Source organism: Scleropages formosus, chromosome 24 (genome assembly GCF_900964775.1).
Source record: "Scleropages formosus chromosome 24, fSclFor1.1, whole genome shotgun sequence".
Classification (NCBI taxonomy): Eukaryota; Metazoa; Chordata; class Actinopteri; order Osteoglossiformes; family Osteoglossidae; genus Scleropages; species Scleropages formosus.
Genome location: NC_041829.1, coordinates 2,755,588 through 2,781,881, shown reverse-complemented (window position 1 = coordinate 2,781,881; position 26,294 = coordinate 2,755,588). Strand labels below are relative to the sequence as shown.

General features: G+C 44.3%; 1 protein-coding gene across 1 annotated transcript in view; it reads left to right on the top strand.

The window, feature by feature from the left end:
- Positions 1–26,294, top strand: part of LOC108936508 (PHD finger protein 21B-like) — a 164,920-nt gene that overhangs the window by 124,315 nt on the left and 14,311 nt on the right. Inside the window, exons 2-5 of the mRNA XM_018755894.2 lie at positions 2,285–2,539; positions 22,770–22,862; positions 24,903–25,214; positions 26,122–26,250. Of these exons, the coding sequence (XP_018611410.2) occupies positions 2,285–2,539; positions 22,770–22,862; positions 24,903–25,214; positions 26,122–26,250 (789 nt within the window). The remainder of the gene's footprint in view (positions 1–2,284; positions 2,540–22,769; positions 22,863–24,902; positions 25,215–26,121; positions 26,251–26,294) is intronic.

The following is a 26,294-nucleotide window of genomic DNA, read 5'->3' as shown; positions in this document are numbered from 1 at the left end:
AAAACCTCTGGGGGTCCTAGGGCCAGTGGCTGCCCATCGCTCCTGGGCTTTCTAGATTAAGTAACTATTCTAAGCCAATTGTAAGTAATAATGTTATTGTTGCTGTATAGTAGCTTGAATCCCCAGCTCGGCATGGTATGTCTCGTCCATCATGGCAGTTGGTCATCATCTTCATTCGGCATGGGGGTGCATCTGTGACTGCTGGCAGGTCTTATGTAGGGAGACAATGCTCAACACGAAGAACTAGTCAGTTATTTGTAACTTAAACAAGTAAATATAATTTGCATTGGTATAGAGGTGGTAATAAGAAACACAGGCAAGTGAAATTACATTTCAGGGTGGAATTCCTGAGAAAACATGTAAGTCTTTAAACTGGATTTGAAGACAGAGACAGACGGGACATTTCTGACAATAACTGGTAGACTATTCCACAGTTTAGGTGCTCTATAACTAAAGGCATAACCTCCTTCTTGGGTCTTATTGATTACAGGTACTTTAAGGTAACCTGCATCCAATTAACAAAGATATCGTCCTGGGATATAAGAATCAATGATCTCACAAAGATAAGCTGGATCAATGCCATGTACTGCCTTATAGGTCAAAAACAGGATTTTATAATCAACTCTAAATGTGACTGGGAGCCAATGAAATTGTTTAAGTACTAGTGTTATATGGTCATATTTCCTAGTTCTAGTAACAATTCTCGCAGCAGCATTTTGTACCAATTGTAGCCTGGATACAGTCTGGTGTGGACAACTGATAATAAAGCATTACAATAGCCCAGCCTCCTTGAAACAAAAGCATGAACCATTTTCTCAGCATCCTGTCTACATTGGAATTGCCGTAGTTTAGCTATGTTTCTTAACTGAAGGAAGCACGACTTAGTCAAAGCATTTACTTGAGATACAAATGGCAGCTTTCCATCCAACAGGACACCCAAATCCTTGACACAATCTGTACGCTTGAAACTAATACTTCAGTTTCCATGGAGACCTACCCCAGTCTCAAAAACCCACCCCCTTATCTCTCTCCTCCTTCTTAACTGTGATTCCATAAATTTGTTCCTTTGTTCATGGAAGTCATCCTCCAGAACCCTTCCTATTGCCCTTCCATTTCCAAGATCTCAAAAAGCTCGCCTGAGAAATGGTATGCTTTCTGATTAAATTCTCATTGTCCTGGCAAGAAGCCTCAGAATTAATCTTGAATGCACCTCCCTCACTCTCCCACCCTCTCCAGCTTGTTATTGCTCTCTAATGATGAAGCGCCAGTAATCAGCTTCCCTGCGCACTAGACCTAACACTCAAACACTCACTTTACCCAGCTGCAGGTGACCAGTTCTTTATCCCAGTGGGTTTTTCTTCAGAATGCTGTCATAAAGTTATAATGTAGCCATTTATTCAGTCAGGATTGTTTCTTTTTTCTCAAACAGTTGTTCAAAGAACATGTTCATGCGTGAGTGCTTATTTAGAAGATGCCTGATAGATGAAATAATACTGTACAGCAATGAATTCCAGCACTATATGATTCATATCAAAGAGTTGTTTGAATGGTTGTTCAAGCAGGTTACTTGTTTTAGATTTAAACCTCAGATGCACAGTTTCCGTGATTCCTCTGGGAACCTCTTTGATTAATTTTTTAATGTTTGAATTCTGAATGTTTGTGGCCGGTTATTTCAGTACAACCTCAGAAAAATATACAGAGAGAGGAACAAAATCTCAATACACGTTTGAAAATGAAAGGCCCTCCCTCACCTATTCTCAGAAGGCCATGAAAGATCGAAAGAAATAAGGACAGACAGGAGAATGGGATATCAAATATCTAGAATGTTCTTTTTTTTAGTCTGTCTGATTGTGTAAGTCAGGGCAGTGAGAAAGCAAACTATACTTAGCTTGGAGAAACTTGGGGACACATGAATGTGTGTGTGTGTGTGTGTGTGTGTGTGTGTGTGTGTGTGTGTGGGGCATGACGATGATGCTTTGTAACCTGTGGGCTTCTGCATAGTGGTGAAAACCAGGCTGCGCTGAAACCTGTTTACCATGGAGCAGGGCATGGGTCATATTACTAATGATATGCTGTTAACTATACTACTTGCATAGCAACGTTATCCCTTAATATGCAGTAAATTACACCAGCAGCAGTGTTAGTCTGCAGCCTTTAGAAGAGCTTCCCACTAGTTCTTCAAAGGTTAACTCTCCAGTCCTACAGCACGTTGCTCGATCCAACGCTTGTTTGTATTACCATTGTAATCTTTACAGCCGTTTAACTCTTTTTATGCCTTCTACAGAAACTGGCTTTGCGGGGCTGTCCTGTGGGGAGTGCCAAGCCCATCTCTCTCATCAAGCAGCCCACCCAAAACATCGCCTTCTCTGTTGTACCGGCGAAGACTCCTGTCTCCATGGTGACTGCACACATTAATGGACAAAAGGCAGTGAGCAGTGAGCCGCTGCAGGCTGCCCCCGTCAACCTCCAAATGGCAAACAAAGTGGCGTCAAGTAGCCTTTCTTTGGGCAGGAGAGCCACCGAGCTGCCCCAGTCACAGGTAACATAGGTGCACCACTACAGATTCTCGCAGTGTGATGTTTACTTTTTGCAAAGCCAAAGCACTTTGTGGACCCTGAGAAAAGTGACCATATTCCCACAGTTCAGATATTAGTAAAGTCTACTGATAAAACATAATGAAACTCCTCCTATTTAAGTGTTAGCCGTGAATGTGTCTGTCTTTTATTCCTGTCATGGGAAGTATACCTTTTGATCTGCTCCACCTATATACTTTTTTTGAGGCAAAATTTATATCCAAGACTTTCAAAGAATCTGTAAATAAACTACAAGATGTTGGTATTTTTAAGAATTCATCGAATGTGTAGATAATAAAGTTGTAGGATACCAGAAGATGAAGAACACTGCAAATGATGGTCAGCAGTTGGGATTTAGTAAAGGTTTGTCAAGACAATGTATTTTTATTTTCAATCAGCGTAGTTGTAATTTTCATACTGCTCAAAATCCCTTCCTGGATCGGGGCCTTGGCGTGGCGGAAGGGCTTGCGTGATCTAGGGATCTCCAGAGCTATGTCGTCGGGAGCAGTATGCTCCTGGTAGGGTCTCCCAAGGCGAACAGGTCTGGAGTGAAGATCCAGACTAACACGATCCGAAAAACCCCTATGGAAAATGGGAACAGAAGATCATTTACCCTGCCTGGAATAGGGTCACCGGGACCTACCCCCGGATCCAGGCTTGGAGGTAGTGTTCCTAGGCGAGCGCCTGGTGGCCGGGCAGCCCACGTAATCCGGCCAGGCTGAGCCCGAAAAGGCATGGTAGGGGAGGCATGTGGGCCCACTACCTGCAACGTCCAACATTGAGGTCGGATGCAATGTATACCAGGCAGCGGGAGGGGGCAGGGTGGCACATAGCGCCGTGGCCCCTCGTGACAGAAACTGGCTCTTGGTACGTGGAATGTTACCTCATGGGGGGGGGGGGGGGGGGTAAGGAGCCTGAACTGGTGCGGGAGGTTGAGAAATACCAACTGGATATAGTTGGGCTCACCTCCACTGAAAGAAGAACCAAACTCCTCGATAGGGGTGGTTCCTCTCCTACTCAGGAGTTGCATGAGGTGAGAGGCGCCAGGCGGTGTGAGGATACTCACATGCCCCCGGCTGGCTGCCATACAGTTTGAGTTTGTCCCGGTGGACGAGAGGGTCGCCTCAATGCGACTTAAGGTCGCAGAGAGGAAAACTTTGACTGTTGTGTGTGCTTATGCACCAAACAGCAGTTCAGAGTATTCGGCCTTCTTGGACAGGGTGGGTGGGGTTCTGGACAGGGCCCCACCTACAGACTCCATAGTCCTGCTGGGGGACTTTTTAATGCTCACGTCAGCAATGACTGGGAAATCTGGCGGTGGGTGATTAGGAAGAACAGCTTGCCCGATCTGAACCTGAATGGTGAAATGTTATTGGACTCCTGTGCTAGCCATGGTTTGTCCATAACAAACACCATGCTCGAACACAAGGATGTTCATAAGTGTACTTGGTACCAGAGCTCCTTGGGCCAAAGGTCAATGATCGACTTTGTAATCGTTTCATCTGACTTGAGGCCACATTTTCTGGACACTCGGGTGAAGAGAGGTGCTGAGCTGTCAATCAATCACCATCTGGTGGTGAGTTGGATCAGATGGCGGGGAAAACTGATGGACAGACCCTGTAGGCCCAGATGTTTAACGAGGGTGTGCTGGGAACAACTGTCGGAGGACCTTGTCCGGAATGATTTTAACTCGCACCTCTGGGAGAGCTTCTCCCATGTCCCGGAGGAGGTAGGGGACATGGAGTCTGAATGGAACCTGTTCAAAACCTCCATTGTGGAAGCAGCCAGGCATAGTTGTGGCCAAAAGCTTGTTGGTGCCAGCCAGGGCGGCAACCCGAGAACCTGCTGGTGGACACCAGTGGTGAGGGAAGCTGTCAAGCTGAAGAAAGAGACCTTTAGGGACTGGTTGGCTTTGGGAACCCCTGACTCAGCAGACAGGTACTGGCAGGCGAAAAAGGCAGCAGCGGCTGCAGTTGCAGAAGCAAAATCCAGGGCATGGAAGGAGTTTGGAGAGGCCATGGAAAACGACTATTGGTCTGCTATGAATAGGTTCTGGAGAACCACCCAATAGCTCAGAAGGGGTCGGAGGAGTTTCGCTCTGGCTGTGTTTAGCAGGAGTGGAGAAACTCTGCCCTCTGATGAGGACATTGTCGGGAGGTGGAAGGAGCACTTTAAAGAACTCTTAAACCCAAGTGATATGCCTCCCTTACAGGAGTCACGGCCTGAGGATTTCGGGCTGTTCCCTGGTGGAAGTCACTGAGGTAGTTGGTAAGCTCCACAGTGGCAAAGCATCAGGGATGGATGAGATCTGCCCGGAACTGCTTAAGGCCCTAGATGTTGCAGGGCTGTCATGGTTGACACACCTCTGCAATGTTGCATGGACCTCAGGGACAGTGCCTTTGGACTGGCAAACTGGGGTGGTGGTCCCTATCTTTAAGAAAGGGGACCGGAGAGTGTGTGCCAACTATTGGGGTATCACACTTCTCAGCTTCCCTGGGGAAGTCTATGCCGGGGTGCTGGAGAGGAGGCTCCGACCGATAGTTGAACCTCAGATTGAAGAGAAACAATGCGGATTCCGCCCTGGCCGTGGAACAGTGGACTAGCTTTTCACTCTCTCACAGATAATTGAAGGGGCATGGGAGTTCGCTAATCCAGTCTACATGTGTTTTGTGGACTTGGAGAAGGCCTATGACTGTGTTCCCCGGGAAATTCAGTGGGAGGTGCTTAGGGAGTATGGGGTACTGGGGCCATTACTGTGGGCCATTCGGTCTCTGTACATACGGAGCGAAAGCTGTGTCCGCATACTCTGCATTAAGTCAAGCCTGTTCAATGTGGACGTTGGACTCCGCCAAGGTTGTGTCTTGTCTCGACTCCTGTTTGTGGTTTTCATGGACAGGATATCAAGACGCCATCGAGGCCAGGAGGGCATTCTGTGTGGGAGTTGGAAGGTGACATCTCTGCTTTTTGCAGATGATGTTGTCCTTTTGGCACCATCACAAGGTTGCCTCCAACACACACCGGAACGGTTTGCAGCCGAGTGTGAAGCGGTTGGGATGAGGATCAGCACCTCAAAGTCTGAGTCTATGGTTCTCTCACGAAAAAGGATTTCATGCCCCCTCCAGGTAAGGGGAGGGAATTTGCCCCAGGTGGAGGAGTTCAAGTATCTTGGGGTCTTGTTCGCGGGTGGGGGGAGAAGGGAGCCTGAGATCAGCCGCAGACTGGGAGCAGCAGTAGCAGTAATGCGGTCTCTGTACTGGACTGTATTGGTGAAGGGGGAGCTGAGCTATAAGGTGAAGCTCTCCATTTACCGGTCGATCTATGTCCCTACCCTCACCTGTGGTCATGAACTTTGGGTAATGACCAAAAGAATAAGATCATGGATACAAGCGGCCGAAATGAGTTTTCTCCGCAGGGTGTTGGGACTCACTCTCCGTGACAGGGTAAGGAGTTTGTACATCTGGAAGGAGCTCAGAGTAGAGCCGCTACTCCTCCACATTGAGAGGAGCCAGTTGAGGTGGTTTGGGCATCTGATAAGGATGCCCCCTGGGCGCCTCCCTTTGGAGGTATTCTGGGCACGGCCAACTAGCACGACGCCCTGAGGTCGGCCCAAGACCCGCTGGAGGGAATATATCTCACAGTTGGCCTGGGAATGGCTGGGGATCCCCCAGGCTGAGCTGGAGGAAGTTGCGGGGGGCAGGCGCGGCTGGGCCTCTCTGCTCTCCTTGCTGCCACCACGACCCTATTAGGACAAGCGGGATGGAAGATGGATGGGTGCTCAAAAGTTATTTTTTGTTTTTTGTTTTTGTTTTTTTTACAAAACCCTTTACAGAGAAAACAAGGAATCCATATAGTATTAAGATTGGTGTTAAAACAGATTTAGTATTTATGAACAAATCAAATTATGAACAGACTTCCAGTGCTAATTTTGATTGTAACCAGAGGAGCCAGTGTTCAACATATTACAACACATACATAAACAGATTTAAAAGAGCAAATGAAAAAGTACACCTAGCCTTCATACCTTTACAATTTGAAATTACTTGCAAATAGAACATTGCTTTTAATTTAAAGTATTCAAAGACAGAATGCTTCCTTGACCATTTTATTTTCTGTACACACCAACATACCAATATCATAATTAAGTCAGATACAGCAGTTTTTTTAAAAAAAAATATTTTCAATGGCATTAAAGTATCATTATCCATTTCTTTAAAATTTATATTGCCTCTTTTTTAATCAAAGATTGCAGTTCAATCAAAAGACCTTGAGACAGGAGACCACCAGGAGACATAACCAAAATATATGTTGGATAGCTTGAAGGCAGGGGGTGCGGTGGCGCAGTGGGTTGGGGCGCAGTGGGTTGGACCGCAGTCCTGCTCTCCGGTGGGTCTGGGGTTCAAGTCCCGCTTGGGGTGCCTTGCGGCAGACTGGCGTCCTGTCCTGGGTGTGTCCCCTTCCCCCTCCGGCCTTACGCCCTGTGTTGCCGGGTAGGCTCCGGTTCCCCGTGACCCCATAAGGGACAAGCGGTTCTGAAAATGTGTGTGTGTAGTTTCAAGGCAGCTTTCACAAAAAGTGCATTTATAATCTTTATTCATCTTAAATTGTGCCACTACAAGAGTCTTTAGTGGGCAGATTTCATGGAGTAATTTATATAAAACCCGATTAACCCCATACCCCAGAAGATCACTGTGGGCGTGGCTCTAGCCACATATAAGTTCATTACACACAGGTGTGCTGCATTTAAAAACAATGTTATAGTATAAGCTCTGACCACAACAAGTTGCAGAACCTTTTTGGGAGAACACACTCTTCCTCACTCCTTGTTCATTGCTCCCTGCTTCATGGATTAAGAACATCATTCCTTCGACAACAACCTTTTGGATAAGATCCTTCGAATCTTGACCCTCGTTCCTCAGACCACAACTACACCCCTTAGCATTATGATTACTGAACTTCATCCAACTCTTCAGTTTTCGAGAGTTTTATTTTGGACCACGACCTGAAGTACAACTTGAGCTGACACCCACGCCACCAGCATTCGCATCAAGCCCCCTGCTATTTGGAAAAAGACCCTTCGGATTTTGAACTTCATTCCCTGGATCAGGACTACGACATTTTGGATCAAGCCCCTCGTGTTTTGGACAACAATCATGGGGATCTCAAAATAATTAACTGATTTGCAATTCTTCATTGTTTCAGTATGCAGCAGTTCACATTATAAAGTGTGACAACCAAAAAAAATTTACTTTGACTTGTATTCAAACAAAAACTGTATAAAGACAGGATATTTCATGTTTTACCTGAACAGTTGCATTGTTTTTTGAAGATATATGTTTATTCTGAAATTGATGTTTGCAACACACTCCAAAAACATTGGGATGGGAAGTTTAGGACTATTAATGTGTCAAGTTGAAATAACAAGATGATGTGAAACAAGTAATGTTAAACAGATGAGGCAATCATTTTACAGTATATAAGGATCCTCCAAAAAAGGCCTAGTCCTTCAAGAGCAAGGATGGGTAAAAGCTCACGTATTTCTCAACAGATGCATCAGCAGATAATCCAGCACTTTGAGAACAATTTTCCCCAAAGACAAATTGGTAGGATTTTGGGCATTTAACCCTTTACAGTGCAGAATATAATGAAAAGATTCAAGGAATTCGGTCAAATCTCGGTGCATAAAGGGCAAGGCCAAAAACCACTTCCGAATGCGTATGAGTTCCGATCCCTCAGACATCACTGTTTTAAAAACTGTCATGTGTCTATAATGCATATCATGACAGGGGCTCGGGAATACTGCGGTAAACCTTTGCCAGTCGCCACCATTTGCAGCTGCATCCAGAGATGCAAGTTAAGGCTTTACTATGCAAAGCAGAAGCCATACATTAACATTGTCCAGAAGCGCCGCTGACTTCTCTGGGCTCAGTCTCATCTGAGATGGACAGTAGCATAGTGGAATTGTGTTTTGTGATTCGATGAGTCAACATTTCAAACCGTTTTTGGAAAAAAAATTCCGTCATGTTCTCCAGGCCAAAGAGGAAAAAGACCACCAAAGCTGTTATCAGCAATAGGTCCAAAATGTAATGTCTGTCATGATATGGGGGTGTGTTAGTGCCCATGCCATGGGTAACTTGCACACCTGTGAGGACACCTGTAATGCAGAAAAATATGTACAAATTTTGGAGAAACATATGCTGCCATCTAGGTGCTGTCTTTTTAAGGGACATCCCTGCATTTTCCAGCAGAGCAGCCCCAAACCACATTCTACCTGGATTACAAGTACGAGAATGTGTAAGAGTGTGGGTATTAGATTGATCTGCCTGCAGTCCTGACCTGTCTGCAATTGAGAATGGGTAGCGCATTATGAAGTGCAAAATACAGCAACAAAGGCCTTGTATAATTGCATAGCTGAAGATCTGCATAATGGATGAATGGTGGAAAATTCCACTTGTTAAATTTAACCAACTGGTGTTTTCAGTGCCTAAATGCTTAATAAGTGTTATTACAGACATAGTGACGTTTCACAGTGGTAAACACTCGACTATCCCAACTTTTGTAGAAAGTGTTGCAGACTTCAATTTCAGAATAAATGTATATCTTCAAGAGGGGGTGCGGTGGCGCAGTGGGTTGGACCGCAGTCCTGCTCTCCGGTGGGTCTGGGGTTCAAGTCCCGCTTGGGGTGCCTTGCGGCGGACTGGCGTCCCGTCCTGGGTGTGTCCCCTTCCCCCTCTGGCCTTACGCCCTGTGTTGCCGGGTAGGCTCCGGTTCCCCGTGACCCCGTAAGGGACAAAGCGGTTCTGAAAATGTGTGTGTGTGTGTGTGTATATCTTCAAAAAACAATGCAGCTGATCAGGTAAAATATAAAATACCTTGTCTTTATACTGTTTTTGTTTGAATACAAGTCAAAGTAAATTTTCAAATCACTCCTTTTTGTTTTTATTAGAATTTTCCATACTGTCCCAACTGTTTTGGAATTGGGGCTGTAATTCTGTTTCAGCAGAACACACAAACGTGTTTTCAGAGTCAAGAAACCACAGAACCTGAAGTTTTTATGGCATTTACCTCTGTTCTAATTATCACATACAATATCTCTACTAAGACAGCCCTATTCACACACACACACACACACACACATTTTCAGAACCGCTTGTCCCTTCACGAAAACGGTTTATGTGATGATATGGGGACCACCCTGGGAGTATGTCATGATTCTGTCTGGGAAATGAAACAGACCCAAGTGCAGAGCATAGGTGTACTTCACTGAGGAAAATCCGAAAATCGTTGTCAGAGGAACAAGTGAGGTTGACCGAGGAGCAAACGTCGTACAGGAAGAATCCAAGAGCCCTAAGTCAAACAGCACGCAGTGGGTTGAGGGACACGAGGAGGAGGCGAAGGTTCAGGAGACGGGTCAGGGAGCAAGAACAAGGAAAGAAGGGAGATCAGGAGAGGTAATCAAGGCAATGAGAGAAAGTCGAGTAGCAAGGCTGAACGGAGGTTCCGCATCTTGCTGCGCTTCAAGCTCCCCTTTTATGTGCGCATCTGGTGATCAGTAGCAGGTATTCCGTTGCACGGAAGTGGAGGGCATGACAGAGTAAACATGTCAATTCATGCTTTTATAGAAATTTAGCCATTAGTTTGCTGTTGTATATCAGTTCACTCAGTGGAGCGACTATGCACATTAGAAAAGAAATCCTTACTTCTCTTTTTCATCAGGTACAATATGTTAACCAAACTTGAGGTGACAGTCTGGTCTACTCTGTTAGTTGAAGAAGCACTAAATACACACCCACCAATGCATCACATTGAGAGTGGCAGGTAAAAGGTACCATGGAGCTAATTGTTTTGTTACAGGCCCATCATATTAATTTAACGCTGACCTGTGTACATCGGTCAGTTAGTCAGGTTGGGAGACAACATATATATATACCTGTCTCTCTTTCAAATGAAGTTTTTGCTGGGTTGCACATACAGTTCTTAAACTTCTTTAAAAAGTTCAAAGCTCATAAAAGCTGGTAATGCTAGCTAGTAAAAGCTAGTGAGAGACAAAGTTTACTAAGCTGACTAGACCATACTGATGCACTGAGGAGTTCACATTTATTCTACAACTATGGAGTATTGCAATTAATATTCCACAACAATGAAAAGCAATTTAGTGGAATTAGCATATTTCCATTGGAATTGGAGGCCAAATTATGTGAACCTGTGAAACACAATGTCTGAATAATACTAACTATAAGCAAGAACACTTTTCTCATAGATAAGATTGAGTTTCATTTACTCCTGTATAAAAAAAAATCCAAAAAATAGAAACATTTTAATCTCTTTCTACTAAGACAAGCACAGAAGACTTTCGACTGTATGTGTGCCTTTGGTTCATCACATAATGGAAAAGAAGGTTAAGGAAGAACTGTTTCCGTGGCAACAGCTAAGATAAAATTCTTAAGCTGAAAGGGCTTTCATTTTCTGTAATTGCTACCCATTTTTACAACTAAAGTGCCCAGCAGAGTCCTCCTCAAAATACAAGCAGTGCAGCCTTGCAACCTTGGGGTTGGTTTTCACATCTTAAGTCCTCTGCCACCCCTCTCCCTGTACCAGATGCTGAATGCAACTCCACAAGGATGATGTAGCATTTAGCAGTACTGACTGCTGCTGGTGCTGTGACACTTCCAACCACCAACCCCAGACTATACTGAGGACAGTATGCTCTGTTTGTCAAGCCCACATGTTTCAGGCCTGTTCAACAGTGAGAGGCTGCTAAGATGGTACTCCAGAGGCCCGACATCCAGATCCATTCAAATTACCCAATAGCTTCCAGCACCCAGAAAGTGAGAACGCATAGAAATGTTTTTTATTGGTCTTTTTCTTCTAATGCGCTTATATGCTACTGAAAAAAAGGTATTTTGCATACTATTTTGGAGCAGGTAATATTTTTAAAAGCCTTTAAACTGTATGTTCCATCCTATATGATCCATCTATTAGCCTTGGTCTCAAACCCCACTATACTAGGTCAAAGTATATCAGCGAAACAAAAGCAGCACTGCTCTCAAATTCCATTTGTAACTTTCAGCTTGCAATGTTTGAAATGGAACTGTAGCAAAGAAAGTATAAACTAGCTAGTCAAAACTGTGAGAAATATAGACTCAGAGGGGATTTAAGTTGGAAAACTGAATGCTACAAAGAAAAAAAATCTGTGAAAATCTCTTTATGTTTTTATGTTCAGAGACATTAAAATCTAGTGGTAAAACAAGTAGCAATGAGGAAGAAATATAGGTCATAACATTAAGTGATAACTCCTTATGGGTCCTTACAAACAAGAGAAGAGAGGAACCAGAAAGTTTATGATTACTTGTACAAGGTAAAGGTGCCAACAGTGATATCCCAGTTTTTTTTTTTTTTATAATGTAGTTAGGGGTATCAGCCTTGAATGAGCATGAGTTACTTTAAGACATAGCGGAGGGTGGCTCTCAACTGAAATGTTAAGTTAGCCTTAAGGGAAGGATAAGCATGGGGTTTCAGCAGTGTTTTCCAGACATCACATATACAGTGGGTGGTCATATTACATACAGTTGAGTTACAAATTTTCAGTTTATTTTTGTTTTTCAGTTTATTTTTAATCGAATTTTCTTCACACATCTATTTTCAAAAAAAATATTCCAAAGCTAATGTCACTTCTTCTACGCAAACCAGCATTAGTTGACAGCAAAACATGCCCAAACAGAATAGAAATGAGACTGTAGTTATTCAAGAAACCTGGTTATAATAAAGATGAATTTTGCTTGTATTCATGGTCAACAGTCAACACTGAACAGAAGTTTGTAGAGAAAATGTACAGTTGTACCTTATCTTATAAACACTTAGGACTAGAACTCTCTTTGCAACTTGGAATTGTTTGTAAATCCACTCACTATCAAAGTCAGTAAAATATAAATAACACAGTTTAACCTCCCTTTTTTTTTTTTGCCTGTTTGATTCTGTTAAAGACACCCGATACAACTACAGCGAATTATTAATTAGCTAAAACCCTTGTGCTTTATACTTCATGTTAGAGGATTGTTGCTGCAGTTCATTGTGGTTATGGTAAGTGTATTTGTTGCTAGAGCTATATCCCGCCGTGCATTCTCACAATGTAGTTGTATGGTTTACTAGAAGCAGTCGTTTGTGTGTTGAATCGGAAAAAAAAAAAAAAAAAAATACTATGAAGGTGATTAGGAATTGGTGATATTCTGGTAAAGTTTTATGCAGGTACTTGCATATGGTGAAAGAAACAAACTGTAATTAAGAATTATACATCTGCAGCTATGTCTCTTTCTTCTAAGGTAATGCACAAATTGTATTTTCTATGAGATGTGCGTCGCTTTGGAGAAAAGCGTCTGCTAAATGAATAACTGTAGATGTAATTTGCCTGCATTCTATTTTTATGAACAGTTCATACAGTGCAGGGTCTCAGTGTTCCCGTATATCGGAAACATTGGGCATGAAACAGGAAACACTATGGATGGGATACCAATTTATTTTATTTTCTTTTTTTAGCAAAGAGCAACATCAAAATGAGGCTACGTTTAAGTGACAAAAAATAAAACACAGGTTTCCTACAACCTATTCAGTGTATTGGTCAGCTGTACATATACACAAGACCAAGCTATGTTAATTCAAGTATTGCATCTGTGCAATGGGCAGCATGAGAATGAAACGAAAGAGGTTGAGTTGCAATGTAATTTAGGATTGCACGTGGAGAATATATTGAAGAAGCATGTCACCTTAAATGCTAACTCCATGTCTCATTGTAAACTTCAACAAAAGTGGCTATGAGAAGCTGCCATTTTGGAGCTCCAGAAGGAAGTGGTTGGACTCAAGTGTGGAGTACACAGGGCTTTTATTTTGGAAATCCAAAGTCATAGTCGAAGGGCAGGCGAATGTTTCCGAGGGGCGAGTGTCAGTAACAAGGGAATCCAAAAAGACGAGGTCAGTAAACAGGTGAGAGGTCGATAATCCAAAATGATCACAAAGGGGCAAGGAGAGGGATCAGGAAACAGGGCAAAGGAGTGAGCAGGAAGGAGGGCGCAATAGGTTGAGTCTGGAGTCGCTAGTCAGTAGGTTGAGCAAAGTTCTGCCCTAGCTCCTTGCCTTCCTCAGCCTTTTATGCGTCTGTCCGTGAGTGGCATCAGGTGTGCCTCGTCGCTCCGGCGGTGAGGGCGTAGCGGAAGCACAGAAACATGTCGTTTGATATCTGGCTATTTTCAGTTTTCGATCAAAAAGCATAATCAATTATGCTTTATTTGATGGGTAATTTTTGTAAAAGTTTCAAGATATAGCTATATAATTAAAAATGCTAGATGAAATTGTTCCTGTATAGCTATATAGGAGATGCTGTGCCCCCACCCCCACTTCCTCATGGGTTATGAAGTGTGGTTATGAAAATTCATAACTTGGATATTCGTAAGACAAGGAACTTTAAGTACTTTACTACTTTAGGTATTTTAAACACTCGATGGGCAACGTTTGGGGACGGCAGTAAAAGAATCCATGATGAAACAGGATGAAACAAATCATGTTGCAAGAAACTCTCTGCCATATAAAATCCATATTTCTATTTAATTACATCCCCAGACAACCTCATTATATTGGGGTACACCTGGCTAGCTAAACATGATCCAGTATTGTCGTGGAGCACAGGGGAACTGGTGCCCTGGGGACCACAGCGGGCGAAGAATTGCTTAGCTCATCCCATGTCAAACCAACTCTGTAGAAAGCCCCAAGGGGGAACAGATCCTTAATATTTCACTCCCATATCAACACCAAGCAGAGGTTTTCCGTAGGGCCAAAGCCGCTCCTTTACCCCACATTGTTAATAGGATTGTGCTATTGACCTGCTTCCAGAGGTTGCTTAGCAATAACCTGTATATCAAGGGAGAAAAATTAATTTTTTAGGTTTTTGTCTTAAGGAAAAACAAGGTGGAAATGGAAAGAAAAGTTCAGGCAGTGATGAATAGGCTTCAGTACCGATTGGTGAAGGAATTTCAGCATATTTTAGGGTTTGCTAACTTTTATCATTGCTTCATGTGTGGCTTCATCACCATGGCAGTACCCCGGACCACTTTACTGAAGGGCAAGAGCACAAAACTCTTGTGGTCCATAGCAGCATTAAATGCTTTCAAAGAATTAAAAGAAAGATTTATCACAGCTGTGATCCTCAGACATCCTGTTCCTAATATACCATTTGTGGTTAAAGTAAATTCCTTCACCCTTCCGCGAACCGCCACCTTACCGAGGTGGAGGGGTTTGAGTGCCTGAATGATCTCAAGAGCTATGTTGCCTGGGGCTATATGTCCCAGGTAGGGTCTCCTAAGGCAAGCAGGTCCTGGGTGACAGACGAGACAAAGTGTGGTTCAAAATCCCCTTATGACTATTAAATCAAGGATCTCGTTCACCCCGCCCGGTATGGGGTCACCGGGGCCCCACCCTGGAGCCAGGCCTGGGGGGGGGGCTCGCATGCGAGCGCCTGGTGGCCAGGTCTATGCCCACGGGGCCTGGCCAGGCTTAGCCCAAAGCCAAGACGTGGAGCCGCTCTTCGGTGGGCTCACCACCTGCCGGAGAGGACATAAGGGGCCGGTGCGTTGTGATTTGGGCAGTGGTCGGGGCCGAGTGCCCAGCTGAACCAAACCTCGGGCGCCAACTCTGGTTTTTGGGACTTGGAATGTCACATCACTGGCGGGGAAGGATCCTGAGCTAGTGCAGGAGGTTGAGAGATACCGTCTAGATATAGTCGGGCTCACTTCCACTCACAGCTTGGGTTCCGGAGCCGCTCTTCTCGACCAAGGGTGGACTCTCCACTATTCTGGTGTTGCCCAGGGTGAAAGGCGGCGGGCGGGCGTGGGCTTATTAATAGCCCCCCAGTTCAGCCGCCATGTGTTGGAGTCTACCCCGGTGAATGAGAGGGTCGTCTCCCTACGCCGTCGGGTCAGGGAACGGTCTCTCACTGTCGTTTGTGCTTATGCGCCTAGCGGCAGTGTAGAGTACCCGGCCTTTTTAGAGTCCCTGGGGGGCGTGCTGGAAAGCGCTCCCACTGGGGACTCTGTCGTTCTACTGGGGGACTTTAACGCCCACATGGGCAGCAACAGTGATACCTGGAGGGGCGTGATTGGGAGGAACGGCCTCCCTGATCTGAACCCGAGCGGTGAGTTGTTATTGGATTTCTGTGCTAGTTGCGATTTATCCATAACGAACACCATGTTCATGCATAAGGGTGTCCATCAGTGCACTTGGCACCAGGACACCCTAGGTCGGAGGTCGATGATCGACTTTGTAGTCGTTTCTTCTGATCTTCGGCCATATGTCTTGGACACCCGGGTGAAGAGAGGGGCTGAGCTGTCAACTGATCACCACCTGGTGGTGAGTTGGATTCGATGGCGGGGGAAAAAGCTGGACAGACCTGGCAGGCCCAAACGCATAGTGAGGGTCTGTTGGGAACGTTTGGCGGAGGCCCCTGTCAGAGAGGTCTTCAACTCCCACCTCCGACAGAGCTTCAACCAGGTCCCGAGGGAGACTGGGGACATTGAGTCCGAATGGACTATGTTCCACACCTCCATTGTCGGGGCGGCGGTTCAGAGCTGCAGCCATAAAGTTTACGGCGCCTGTCGCGGCAGCAATCCCCGAACACGGTGGTGGACACCGGAGGTAAGGGATGCCGTCAAGCTGAAGAAGGAGTTCTATCGGGCCTGGCTGGCTCATGGGACTCCTGAAGCAGCTGACGGGTACCGGCGGGCCAGACGGAGCGCGGCTCTGGCAGTCGCCGCGGCAAAAACTCGGGCCTGGGAGGAGTTCGGTGAGGCTATGGAGGAAGACTTTCGGTCGGCCTCAAAGAGATTCTGGCAAACCGTCCGGCAACTCGGAGGGAGGAAGCAGTGTTCCGCCAACACTGTTTACAGTGGAAGTGGTGTGCTGCTGACCTCAACTGAGGATGTCCTCGGGCGGTGGAAGAAGTACTTTGAGGATCTCCTCAATCCCTCCGACACACCTTCCACAGAGGAAGCTGAGGCCGGGGACTCGGAGGGAGACTTGTCCATTACCCTGGCTGAAGTTGCTGAGGTAGTCAAAAAACTCCTCGGTGGCAAGGCTCCGGGGTGGATGAGATCCGCCCCGAGTTTCTCAAGTCTCTGGATGTTGTGGGGCTGTCTTGGCTGACACACCTCTACAGCATCGCGTGAAGTTCGGGGACAGGCAGACTGGGGTGGTGGTCCGTCTTTTTAAGAAGGGGGACCGGAGATTGTGTTCCAGCTATAGGGGGATCACACTCCTTAGCCTCCCTGGGAAAGTCTATGCCAGGGTACTGGAGAGGAGAATCCGACTGATAGTTGAACCTCAGATCCAGGAGGAGCAATGCGGTTTTCGCCCTGGCCGTGGAACACTGGACCAGCTCTATACCCTCACTAGGCTGTTGGAGGGTTCATGGGAGTTTGCCCAACCAGTCCATATGTGTTTTGTGGACCTGGAGAAGGCATTCGACCGTCTCCCTCGTGACATCCTGTGGGAGGTACTTCGGGATTCTGGGGTTCAGGGCTTGCTGCTACGAGCTGCTCGTTCCCTGTATGACCGGAGCAGGAGCTTGGTTCGCATTGCCGGCAGTAAGTCAGACCTGTTCCCGGTGCACGTTGGACTCCGCCAGGGCTGCCCTTTGTCACCGATTCTGTTCATTATCTTTATGGACAGAATTTCTAGGTGCAGCCAGGGAACGGAGGGTGTCTGTTTTGGCGGCCGCAGGATCTCGTCTCTGCTTTTTGTAGACGATGTGGTCCTGTTGGCTTCATCGAATCAAGACTTACAGCGTGCACTGGAGAGGTTTGCAGCCGAGTGCGAAGCGGCGGGGATGAGACCAAATCCGAGGCCATGGTTCTCAGTCGGAAAAAGGTGGATTGCCCCCTCCGGGTTAGGGGGGAGCTCCTCCTTCAAGTGGAGGAGTTTAAGTATCTCGGGGTCTTGTTCACGAGTGAGGGAAAAATGGAGCGGCAGGTTGACAGACGGATCGGTGCGGCGTCCGCAGTAATGCGGTCATTGTACCGGTCTGTTGTGGTGAAGAAGGAGCTGAGTCGTAAGGCGAAGCTCTCAATTTACCGGTCAATCTACGTTCCTACCCTTACCTATGGTCATGAACTCTGGATCATGACCGAAAGAATGAGATCGCGGATACAAGTGGCAGAAATGAGTTTCCTCCGCAGAGTGGCTGGGCGCACCCTTAGGGATAGGGTGAGGAGCTCAGTCACCCGGGAGGAGCTTAGAGTAGAGCCGCTGCTCCTCTGCATCGAGAGGAGCCAGTTGAGGTGGCTCGGGCATCTGTTCCGGATGCCTCCTGACGCCTCCCTGGGGAGGTGTTCCGGCCATGTCCCACTGGGAGGAGGCCCCGGGGCAGACCCAGGACACGTTGGAGAGACTACGTCTCCCAGCTGGCCTGGGAACGCCTTGGGGTTCCCCCAGAGGAGCTGGAGGAGGTTTGCGGGGAGAGGGAAGTCTGGGGGGCTCTGCTCGGACTACTGCCGCCGCAACCCGGTCCCGGATAAGCGGAGGAAGATGGATGGATGGATGGTAAATTCCTCCATGGTTGGGGTGGGGGCTGTGTTATTATCTCAGCCTCAGCCCAAGCCAGGCACAATGGTCCCTGGTTTTTACCCAGTTACTATTTACTCTCTTTTAGCAGCCAGGTTCCAGGAATACTACATTTACATTACATTTCTTTATTTAGCAGATGCTTTTTTCCAGTGCAACTTCCAGTGGATACACACATCTTATTCACCAAGGTGACTTACACTGCTAGATACACTACTTACAATGGGTCACTCGTCCATACATTAGTGGAACATACTCTCTCTGTCACACACACACTATGTGTGAACCTGAACTGCATGTCTTTGGACTGTGGGAGGAAACCCCCACAGACACAGGAAGACCAAGCAAACTCCACACAAACTGAACGCGTTCAAATCCACGTCCTCTCACATGACTCAGTCACTGTGAGACAGCAGCGCTACTCGCTGTGTTATTGTGCCACCTACAGAAGGTGACATGTTTTGTAGGCTCCATGATAGGGAACCTGAGCCAGCCATGCCAGAAGCCAGTGATAGTATGTCTGTTTTATTACACTTTCATTGATTGCGATTTTGTTGGATTTACAAACAATTTTATTGATGATCAAACTTTCAGTCCCGGTTGTGTTTGTAAGTTTACAAACTGGTTTACTGTCACTTTCAAACAGGTTTGAGGAGAAAGGGGGGCAGGGAGTGAAAAAACTGACTCGATACAATAAACACTTTTTACTGTGTTTATTGTACAGCCTGTTTTTAGATCATTGTGCATGGGGGTTGAAGAATACAAGCATGTGATATTTCTCACAGCATACCACCTTGAAGATATTTCCTTTGAATGAGACAAATGCAAGTGTAAGATTTTATTTTTTGCATTTCTCTGAAAGTTAAAACTATGGTTCAGAAGAGTTAGGTAGTGGGTCACATCAGACCTCCTTGCCATTGTCCAAGGACAGTCTAACCAAAAAACATTCAGACTTGCCAAGGTATTCTGGGAAAGATATATATTTACTCTATCTGAATGACTAGATGTCGAGTTTCTTACTCAGTTCCTTACTGCGTGAAATTCAAATTCAAATTTTACTTGTCACATACACAATCATACTTAGTACAACATGCAGTGAAATACTTTTCCAACTGTCTGTGGTACATACAAATAGTAGATAAAAAAAAATAACTAATTACAAATAAAATAGAAATTAGAAACACACACATTGTCTTAAACAGCTTCTTCCAAGTGGGGTCGCGGCAAACCGGAACCTAACCTGGCAACACAGGACACAAGGCTGGAGGAGGAGGGGACACACCCAGGATGGGATGCCAGTCCATCACAGGGCACCCCAAGCGGGACTCAAACTCCAGATCCACCGGAGAGTAGGACCCGGCCAAACCCGCCATGCCACCGCACCCCTTCTGAAATTAAAAACATACTACAGAAGAAAAAAGAAATATAATGAATCAATATGTATCACTGACCTTCTAATGCTTATGTTTGGATTTGAAGACCTTAAACCATTAGAGATATTTCAAGCATTTTGACACCCAAATTAATAAACGTTGGCTGTTGTTTTGAAAGTGTCATTTAAGTGGTTCAATCTGTTCTAGGAGAAATGCAAGATATTCTATGAAGTTGAATTTACAGTAAATGTTACCAATATAAGCTTGATAAAAATCAATAATTTTTGAATTTCACTATATTCATTATATTGAACCAGTATTTATTTTTTGTTCTTGAAAAGACAGGCTTTTAATCATTTAATTGCAACACAGACATTTTAGTATGCAGTCAACCTCAACAGTGCAATGCAAAATCTTTAAGATAAAGAAGTTTTTGTATTCAAAGGTGAATCGTAATGTCATGCCTCCGCACGGAGCTGTCGCACCTGTAGCGGATCAGAGCACAGGTGCATAAAAGCATGGCATCCAGCCACCTCCAGTTACGGAACCTCTTTGAGCACACCACTGCATTCATGCCTAGTGTTTCCTACGAGTTTCTCGAGTTCCCTCTTCCTGCGTTTGCCTACCCCATCTCTGTGTTTCCCTGGCTCCCTGACTCTCGCCTGCCTCCTGACCACGACCTTTGGATCCTCCTAGAAAAAACGTTTACTCCTCAAAGACCTCCTGCTTGTCCCTCAGCTCTCGCTTCAGTCTGTCCCTACTTGGCTTCTGCATTCTGTGAGCCTGTGCAACTGCGCTTGGGTCCGTCGCACCTTGGCAGCCATGACACATAGTAATTTACTAGAAGATATAAAGTGTTAACTTCCCTTTTAGATTGTATCCCATATTCAGTTTCTGCAGCAGACCCATTTACATGTTTTGAGGTCCCCAGTGTAAGATGCTGGGTACACTGAGAGGACAATGAGAGCCTTAAATGCCTGCAAAATGTGACAAATAGCATCTAAATAGCCCTGACCATTTTAATCGCTTGCTTTAAGATACTTAAGGGTCTGGCAAGCTTTTCAAAGAAAGAGTTAGAGGTCTTTCCTCCCTTCCGCTGCTTAATTCTTGATACTGTACATTATCTTCAAACTATGTATAGGAAAAATATTGCTTTTTCTAAATTATGAAAGAATTGTATTTTCAGTTAACCAAAGAAAGCATTTAAATGACACATTTCAGTGTACACAAACCCCTCAATGATACAACTCGAATTACTAAAATGTTGAGACAGTATGGAAAATGCTAATAGAAACAAAAAGGAGTGATTTGTAAAATTTTTCTGATTCTGGATAGAATAGAAACAAAAAGGGGTGATTTTGTAAATAATGTTTCAAACAAAAATAGTATAAAGAGAAGGTATTTTCATGTTTTACTTGATCAGTTGCATTGTTTTTTGATGTCTGCAACACGTTCCAAACAAGTTGGGACAGTCGAGTGTTTACCACTGTGTAATGTCACCATGTGCTTTAATAACACTTAAGCATTTGGGCACTGAAAACACCAGTTGGTTAAGTTTAGCAAGCAGAATTTCCTGCCATTTATCCATTATGCAGGTCTTCAGCTGTGTAATTGTACAGGGCCTTTGTTGCAATATTTTGCACTTCATAATGCACCACACATTTTCAATCGGAGACAGGTCAGGACTGCAGGCCGGCCAGTCTAGTACCCACACTCTTTGCTTACACAGTCATGCACTTGTAATCCAGGCAGAATGCGGTTTGGTATCGTCCTGCTGGAAAATGCAGGGATGTCTCCGAAAAAAATGGCATCTGGATGGCAGCATATGTTGCTCCTAAATTTGTATATATCTTTCTACATTAATGGTGCCCTCTCAGAAGTGCAAATTACCCATGGCATGGGCACTAACACATCCCCATATCATGACAGATGTTGAATTTTGGACCTGAAGCTGATTACAGCTTGGATGGTCCTTTTCCTCTTTTGCCCAGAGAATACGACTGCTGTCTTTACAAAAAACTATTTGAAATGTTGACTCAGCGGCCCACAAAACATGATTCCACTGTGCTACTGTCCATCTCAGATGAGCCTGTGCCTGCTTTCTGGTGGGTCTGAGTCCCACTTGGGGTGACTCTGGCATCCCATCCTGAGTGTGTCCCCTCCCCCCAGTGCTGCACCCTGTGTTGCCAGGTTAGGCCCCAGCTTGCTGCAACCCCACTTGGGATAAGCAGCTTCTGTGTGTGTGTGTGTGTGTGTGTGTGTGTGTGTGTGTGTGTGTGTGTGTGTGTGTGTGTGTGTGTGTGTGTGTGTCCGTAACTTGTACCTGTGGATGTAGCAGCAAATGGTGGTGACTGACAAAGGTTTACTGCGGTATTCCCAAGCCCATGTCATAATATCATTACAGACACGACAGTTTTTAAAACAGTGACGTCTGAGGGATCGGAACTCATATGCATTCGGAAGTGGTTGTTAGCCTTGCCCTTTAAGCACCAAGATTTGACGGAATTCCTTGAATCTTTTCATTATATTGTGCACTGTAGAGGGTGAAATGCCCAAAATCCTACTGATTTGTCTTTGGGGAAAGTTGTTCTCAAAGTGCTGGATTTTTCGCTGACTCATCTGTTCATAAATTGGTGAGCTTTGACCCATCCTTGCTTTTGAAGGACTAGGCCTTTTTTGGAGGCTCCTTAAATACTGTAACATGATTGCTTCATCTGTTTAACATGACCTGTTTCACAGCACCTTGTTATTTCAGCTTGTCACATTATTAGTCCTAAACTTCCCCTGTCCCAACTTTTTTGGACTGTGTTGCAGAAATCAATTTCAGAATAAATGTGTATCTTCAGAAAACAATGCAACTGATCAGGTAAAACATGTAATACCTTGTCTTAATACTGCTTTTGTTTGAATACAAGTCAAAGTAAATTTACAAATCACTCATTTTTGTTTTCATTAGCATTTTCCATACTGTCCCAATTTTTTTTGAATTGGGGTTGTATTATAATAACAGTAGGTTCTTTCTGGATTGTATTTTTCAAAATAGTGAAGGTAGAGAATGTGTGAAGCATCACTGTGAGTTATGATCAACATTCACAGAACTATATTTATGTTTTGTTGTTCTGTTTTAAGACAGAGCTTCCCCACTTGATGAAAGCAGTCTTTATGTTGAATTTTTTCAGTAAGAAGGCACTCAACATTTTTTTGGTTTTTGTTGTCCCTCGCATAGGTCCTGGGGACCCTCACAGCGGTGCCCATCAAGGTGCCTCACATCAGCTCCATGCATCGACTGGTAGGGCAGGCCCCTACCGTTCTACCTCAGGTACCTCTGGTTGACACACGTACTCATGCTGTTCTTCACATAACCTATGCACACTGACACACATCTGCAGGCTGAATAACTCATGTACTCAGGATCAGAAGAAATTAGGTAATAAAATTATAATTCAATTCAATTCAGTTTATTTTTATAGAGCGCTCTTCTCACGCAGTGAAACAGAATGCTTTAACGCAGGCATAATGCAAGAAAAACAGATACAAACAAAGAAAACAGTTGACTAATGGCTACCATAATAAAGTACTTTTATAGAGCTATAAGGATGCCTACTGGCCACTGGGGAAAGGAACAAAAACTCCCAACTGAAAATTGAGGGAGAAAAAAAACTTCTGGGGTTCCACGGGCCAGTGGTTTCCCACCCTTCCTGGGCATTCTAGATTAAGTAACAATTGTAAGCCAGTTTAACAAGTAATAATGATATTGTTACTAAATGGTATCTTGGATCCCCAGCTCAGCATGGAACATCTCGTTCATCATGGTAATCTTATAGTAGTCACCTCCTCTTCCTTTCCTTCTCACTGTAATAATTTCACACCTCCATTTCCACTTACTCAGGCCTGTCTGGATCTTCATCTCACGCATTCTTCACTCCCTCCAGCATGTCAATTAAATGTTTATGGAGATAATCTAGTAGTAGTGGTGGCCATATTTTGGTATATATGTTGAAACATCTGTTATCTTTGCACTCAATGTCTCAATTAGCCTTAAACCTTTTTATGATACCACTATATGACATTGGCAGTTTGTCCTGGATCCAAATGACATATTCATATTCTTTCCAAAAGCAGTGGTTTTTAAAATAAAGTACACTAATCCCTTATCTAGTGGGGTATCATAGAATGAAAAACTACTCCATTGACTCATGAAGACTATACAGTACATCCTTTATAATGTAAGCAGCTTATTATTCAGCACTACATCACTTTTGCCTGGGTTATTACTGGTGCATTGACCTTTAAATTACTCTAGAAACAATGAACACTAGCAGTTAATTTATATGTTTATGCAAAATAAATGATATATTTCCTTTTACCCACATAGACACTCAGCCAGTAACAAATCATAGATTTATCATTTAGCTGATACTTTTCTTAAAAGCAAATTATAATACTTATACTATTTAAATTCTTATACTTAATATACTTAAAATTATTTACCTATTTATACAGCCAGACAGTGTTTACTGGGACAATTCAGGGTAAGTACTTTGTTCAAGGGTACTACAGCAGGAGCAAGATTCAAACCTGAGTCCTTTGATTGCAAGGCATTGGCTCTAGCCACTACATTCTCTGCTACCCCTTAATATTAACTTGTAGAAATTAATTACGAACAGGTAACTGTTAACTCAGTTGTTTAAATAATTTAAGCAGTCCTTACAATGTGAGTACCCTTACACTAGTGTAATTTAAGTCTTAATCTTGTGATAAAATGAAGATCATGTAACATCAAACATGTGAGTGAAAGACACAGACAGTGATCATGTCAACTTTATTTCTTTACACAATATTTCTTCCATGATTCAGATTACCTCCATCTATTATCTCCTTCCTTTCCATGCTACACACTGCATTAGTACAATTAAGAATGAATGAATGAAAAGTAAACTAAAAGGTGGAAATAATTTTTTGTTACAAATATTATAAAAAAATGTTTTTAAAAATAAAAAAAAAAAAACTGATGTGTCTCATCCAGGTTGTACTTGCATTTTGCCAACAGAGCTGTTGGCAGTCATTTTCTCCAATGCTATCATTTTTGCATGTGATTTTGCGTGTGATGAGTAGCAGCCATAGAACTGATGATGAAACCCTGGCCCACTCCATGTCAAATCCATTTGTAAACTTTTTCTCTTGATGAACCAACTTTTAGTCTCAAGTTTTTAAACAGGGGACTACTATACAGGTCTTTACTGGACTACTGTATAAGTACTTAGAAGTTCAGGTTAAATGACTGTGCCTTTTACCATGAAAGTGCCTTCTGCCTGTCTGTGTGCTGTTGCAGTGGTGTCATCTTTTTCTCCATCCCTAGGTTAGGCCAAAGACATTGATCCCAGACAGCCTTCCCCACATTCCTGGCCAGGAACAGGTTTCCGGCAAGCTAACCAAGCTAGAGAAAACCCCAGCTGCAGTCAGTGCCAAGAGTCAGGGGTCAGCCCTGCCTACCACTAACAACACTACTGGCCCCGTGGAGCTGCATAATGGTCAGGCCACTTCCGTTAGCATGGCCCAACCCCCTGCTGTCTCCACTGCTATCAGTGGTGGAGGTGTAGCCTATGCTATCATTTCTGCTGCCAGTGAGGCTGTTAAGGTGCAGCCGCTGTTGTTCAGCACTGACAACAAGGTCAGTGCCAAGCCAGCATTCATAGTTGACATTGGTCGATTTACTCAAGGCTTACTCTGATTTTCTAATTTAGTTTGTCTTTTCATTTCAGTATTTGCATTGTGGTCCCTTAAATGTAAAGCTTCTATACTAAATTGTTAGTTCCCTTTTACGGAAACTACTGTACCCACTAGACAATCTCATTGGGTGTCTTAGTTTACAACAACTGTTTCTGTAGACTTCTCATTAGGCAGTTTTGAACAGACTTGCAGTCAGTGTAGTCAAGAAGATTGACACAATTTCAATGTATTTCTTCCAGGCCTGAGTGATACATTAATTTAACACATACAGTTAACATAATTTTTAATAAGATAAGCACAGCATTGACACACCAAAGAAAGTAGTTAATACTGATGTAATCTTTTCTGTCTCAGGCTCAAGAACTGAACAAAATGTCATGAAGTAGCAAAAATAGAGAAAATTGGAAAGGGGCAAATACCTTTTCATCCTCTCTGTCTACTTCTCCAAGCAGAAGTAGTTGATCTCTTATCGATATATATATATATTATATATATATATATATATATAATCTAGGGGGGCGCAGTGGGTTGGACCAGGTCCTGCTCTCCAGTGGGTCTGGGGTTCAAGTCCCGCTTGGGGTGCCTTGCGATGGACTGGCGTCCCATCCTGGGTGTGCTCCGTCCCCCTCCAGCCTTACGCCCTGTGTTGCCGGGTAGGCTCCGGCTCCCTGCGACCCTGTTTGGGACAAGTGGTTCAGAAAATGTGTGTGTGTGCTTAATACACAAGTATGTGATATATCATTTACATTATTTTTCAACTGTGTAACTAAGGCTACACATATATATATATACATATAATTTTCTATTGGAGACTCTGGCTGCCTGTAATGTGGTACTGTTTTCTCCAGGTGATAATAATCCAGCCCCAGGCCACTGGCAGCCCACAGAAGTCACCAGGCCCGCTGGCAGAAGGCCCCACCAAGGAGCCCATGACTCCCCCTGCCCTTCCAGTTGAGAAGAAAAAAGAAGAAGTGGAGGTGAGTCAGGTACATTTACTCCTTGCTGGTAGATTATTTTCTTT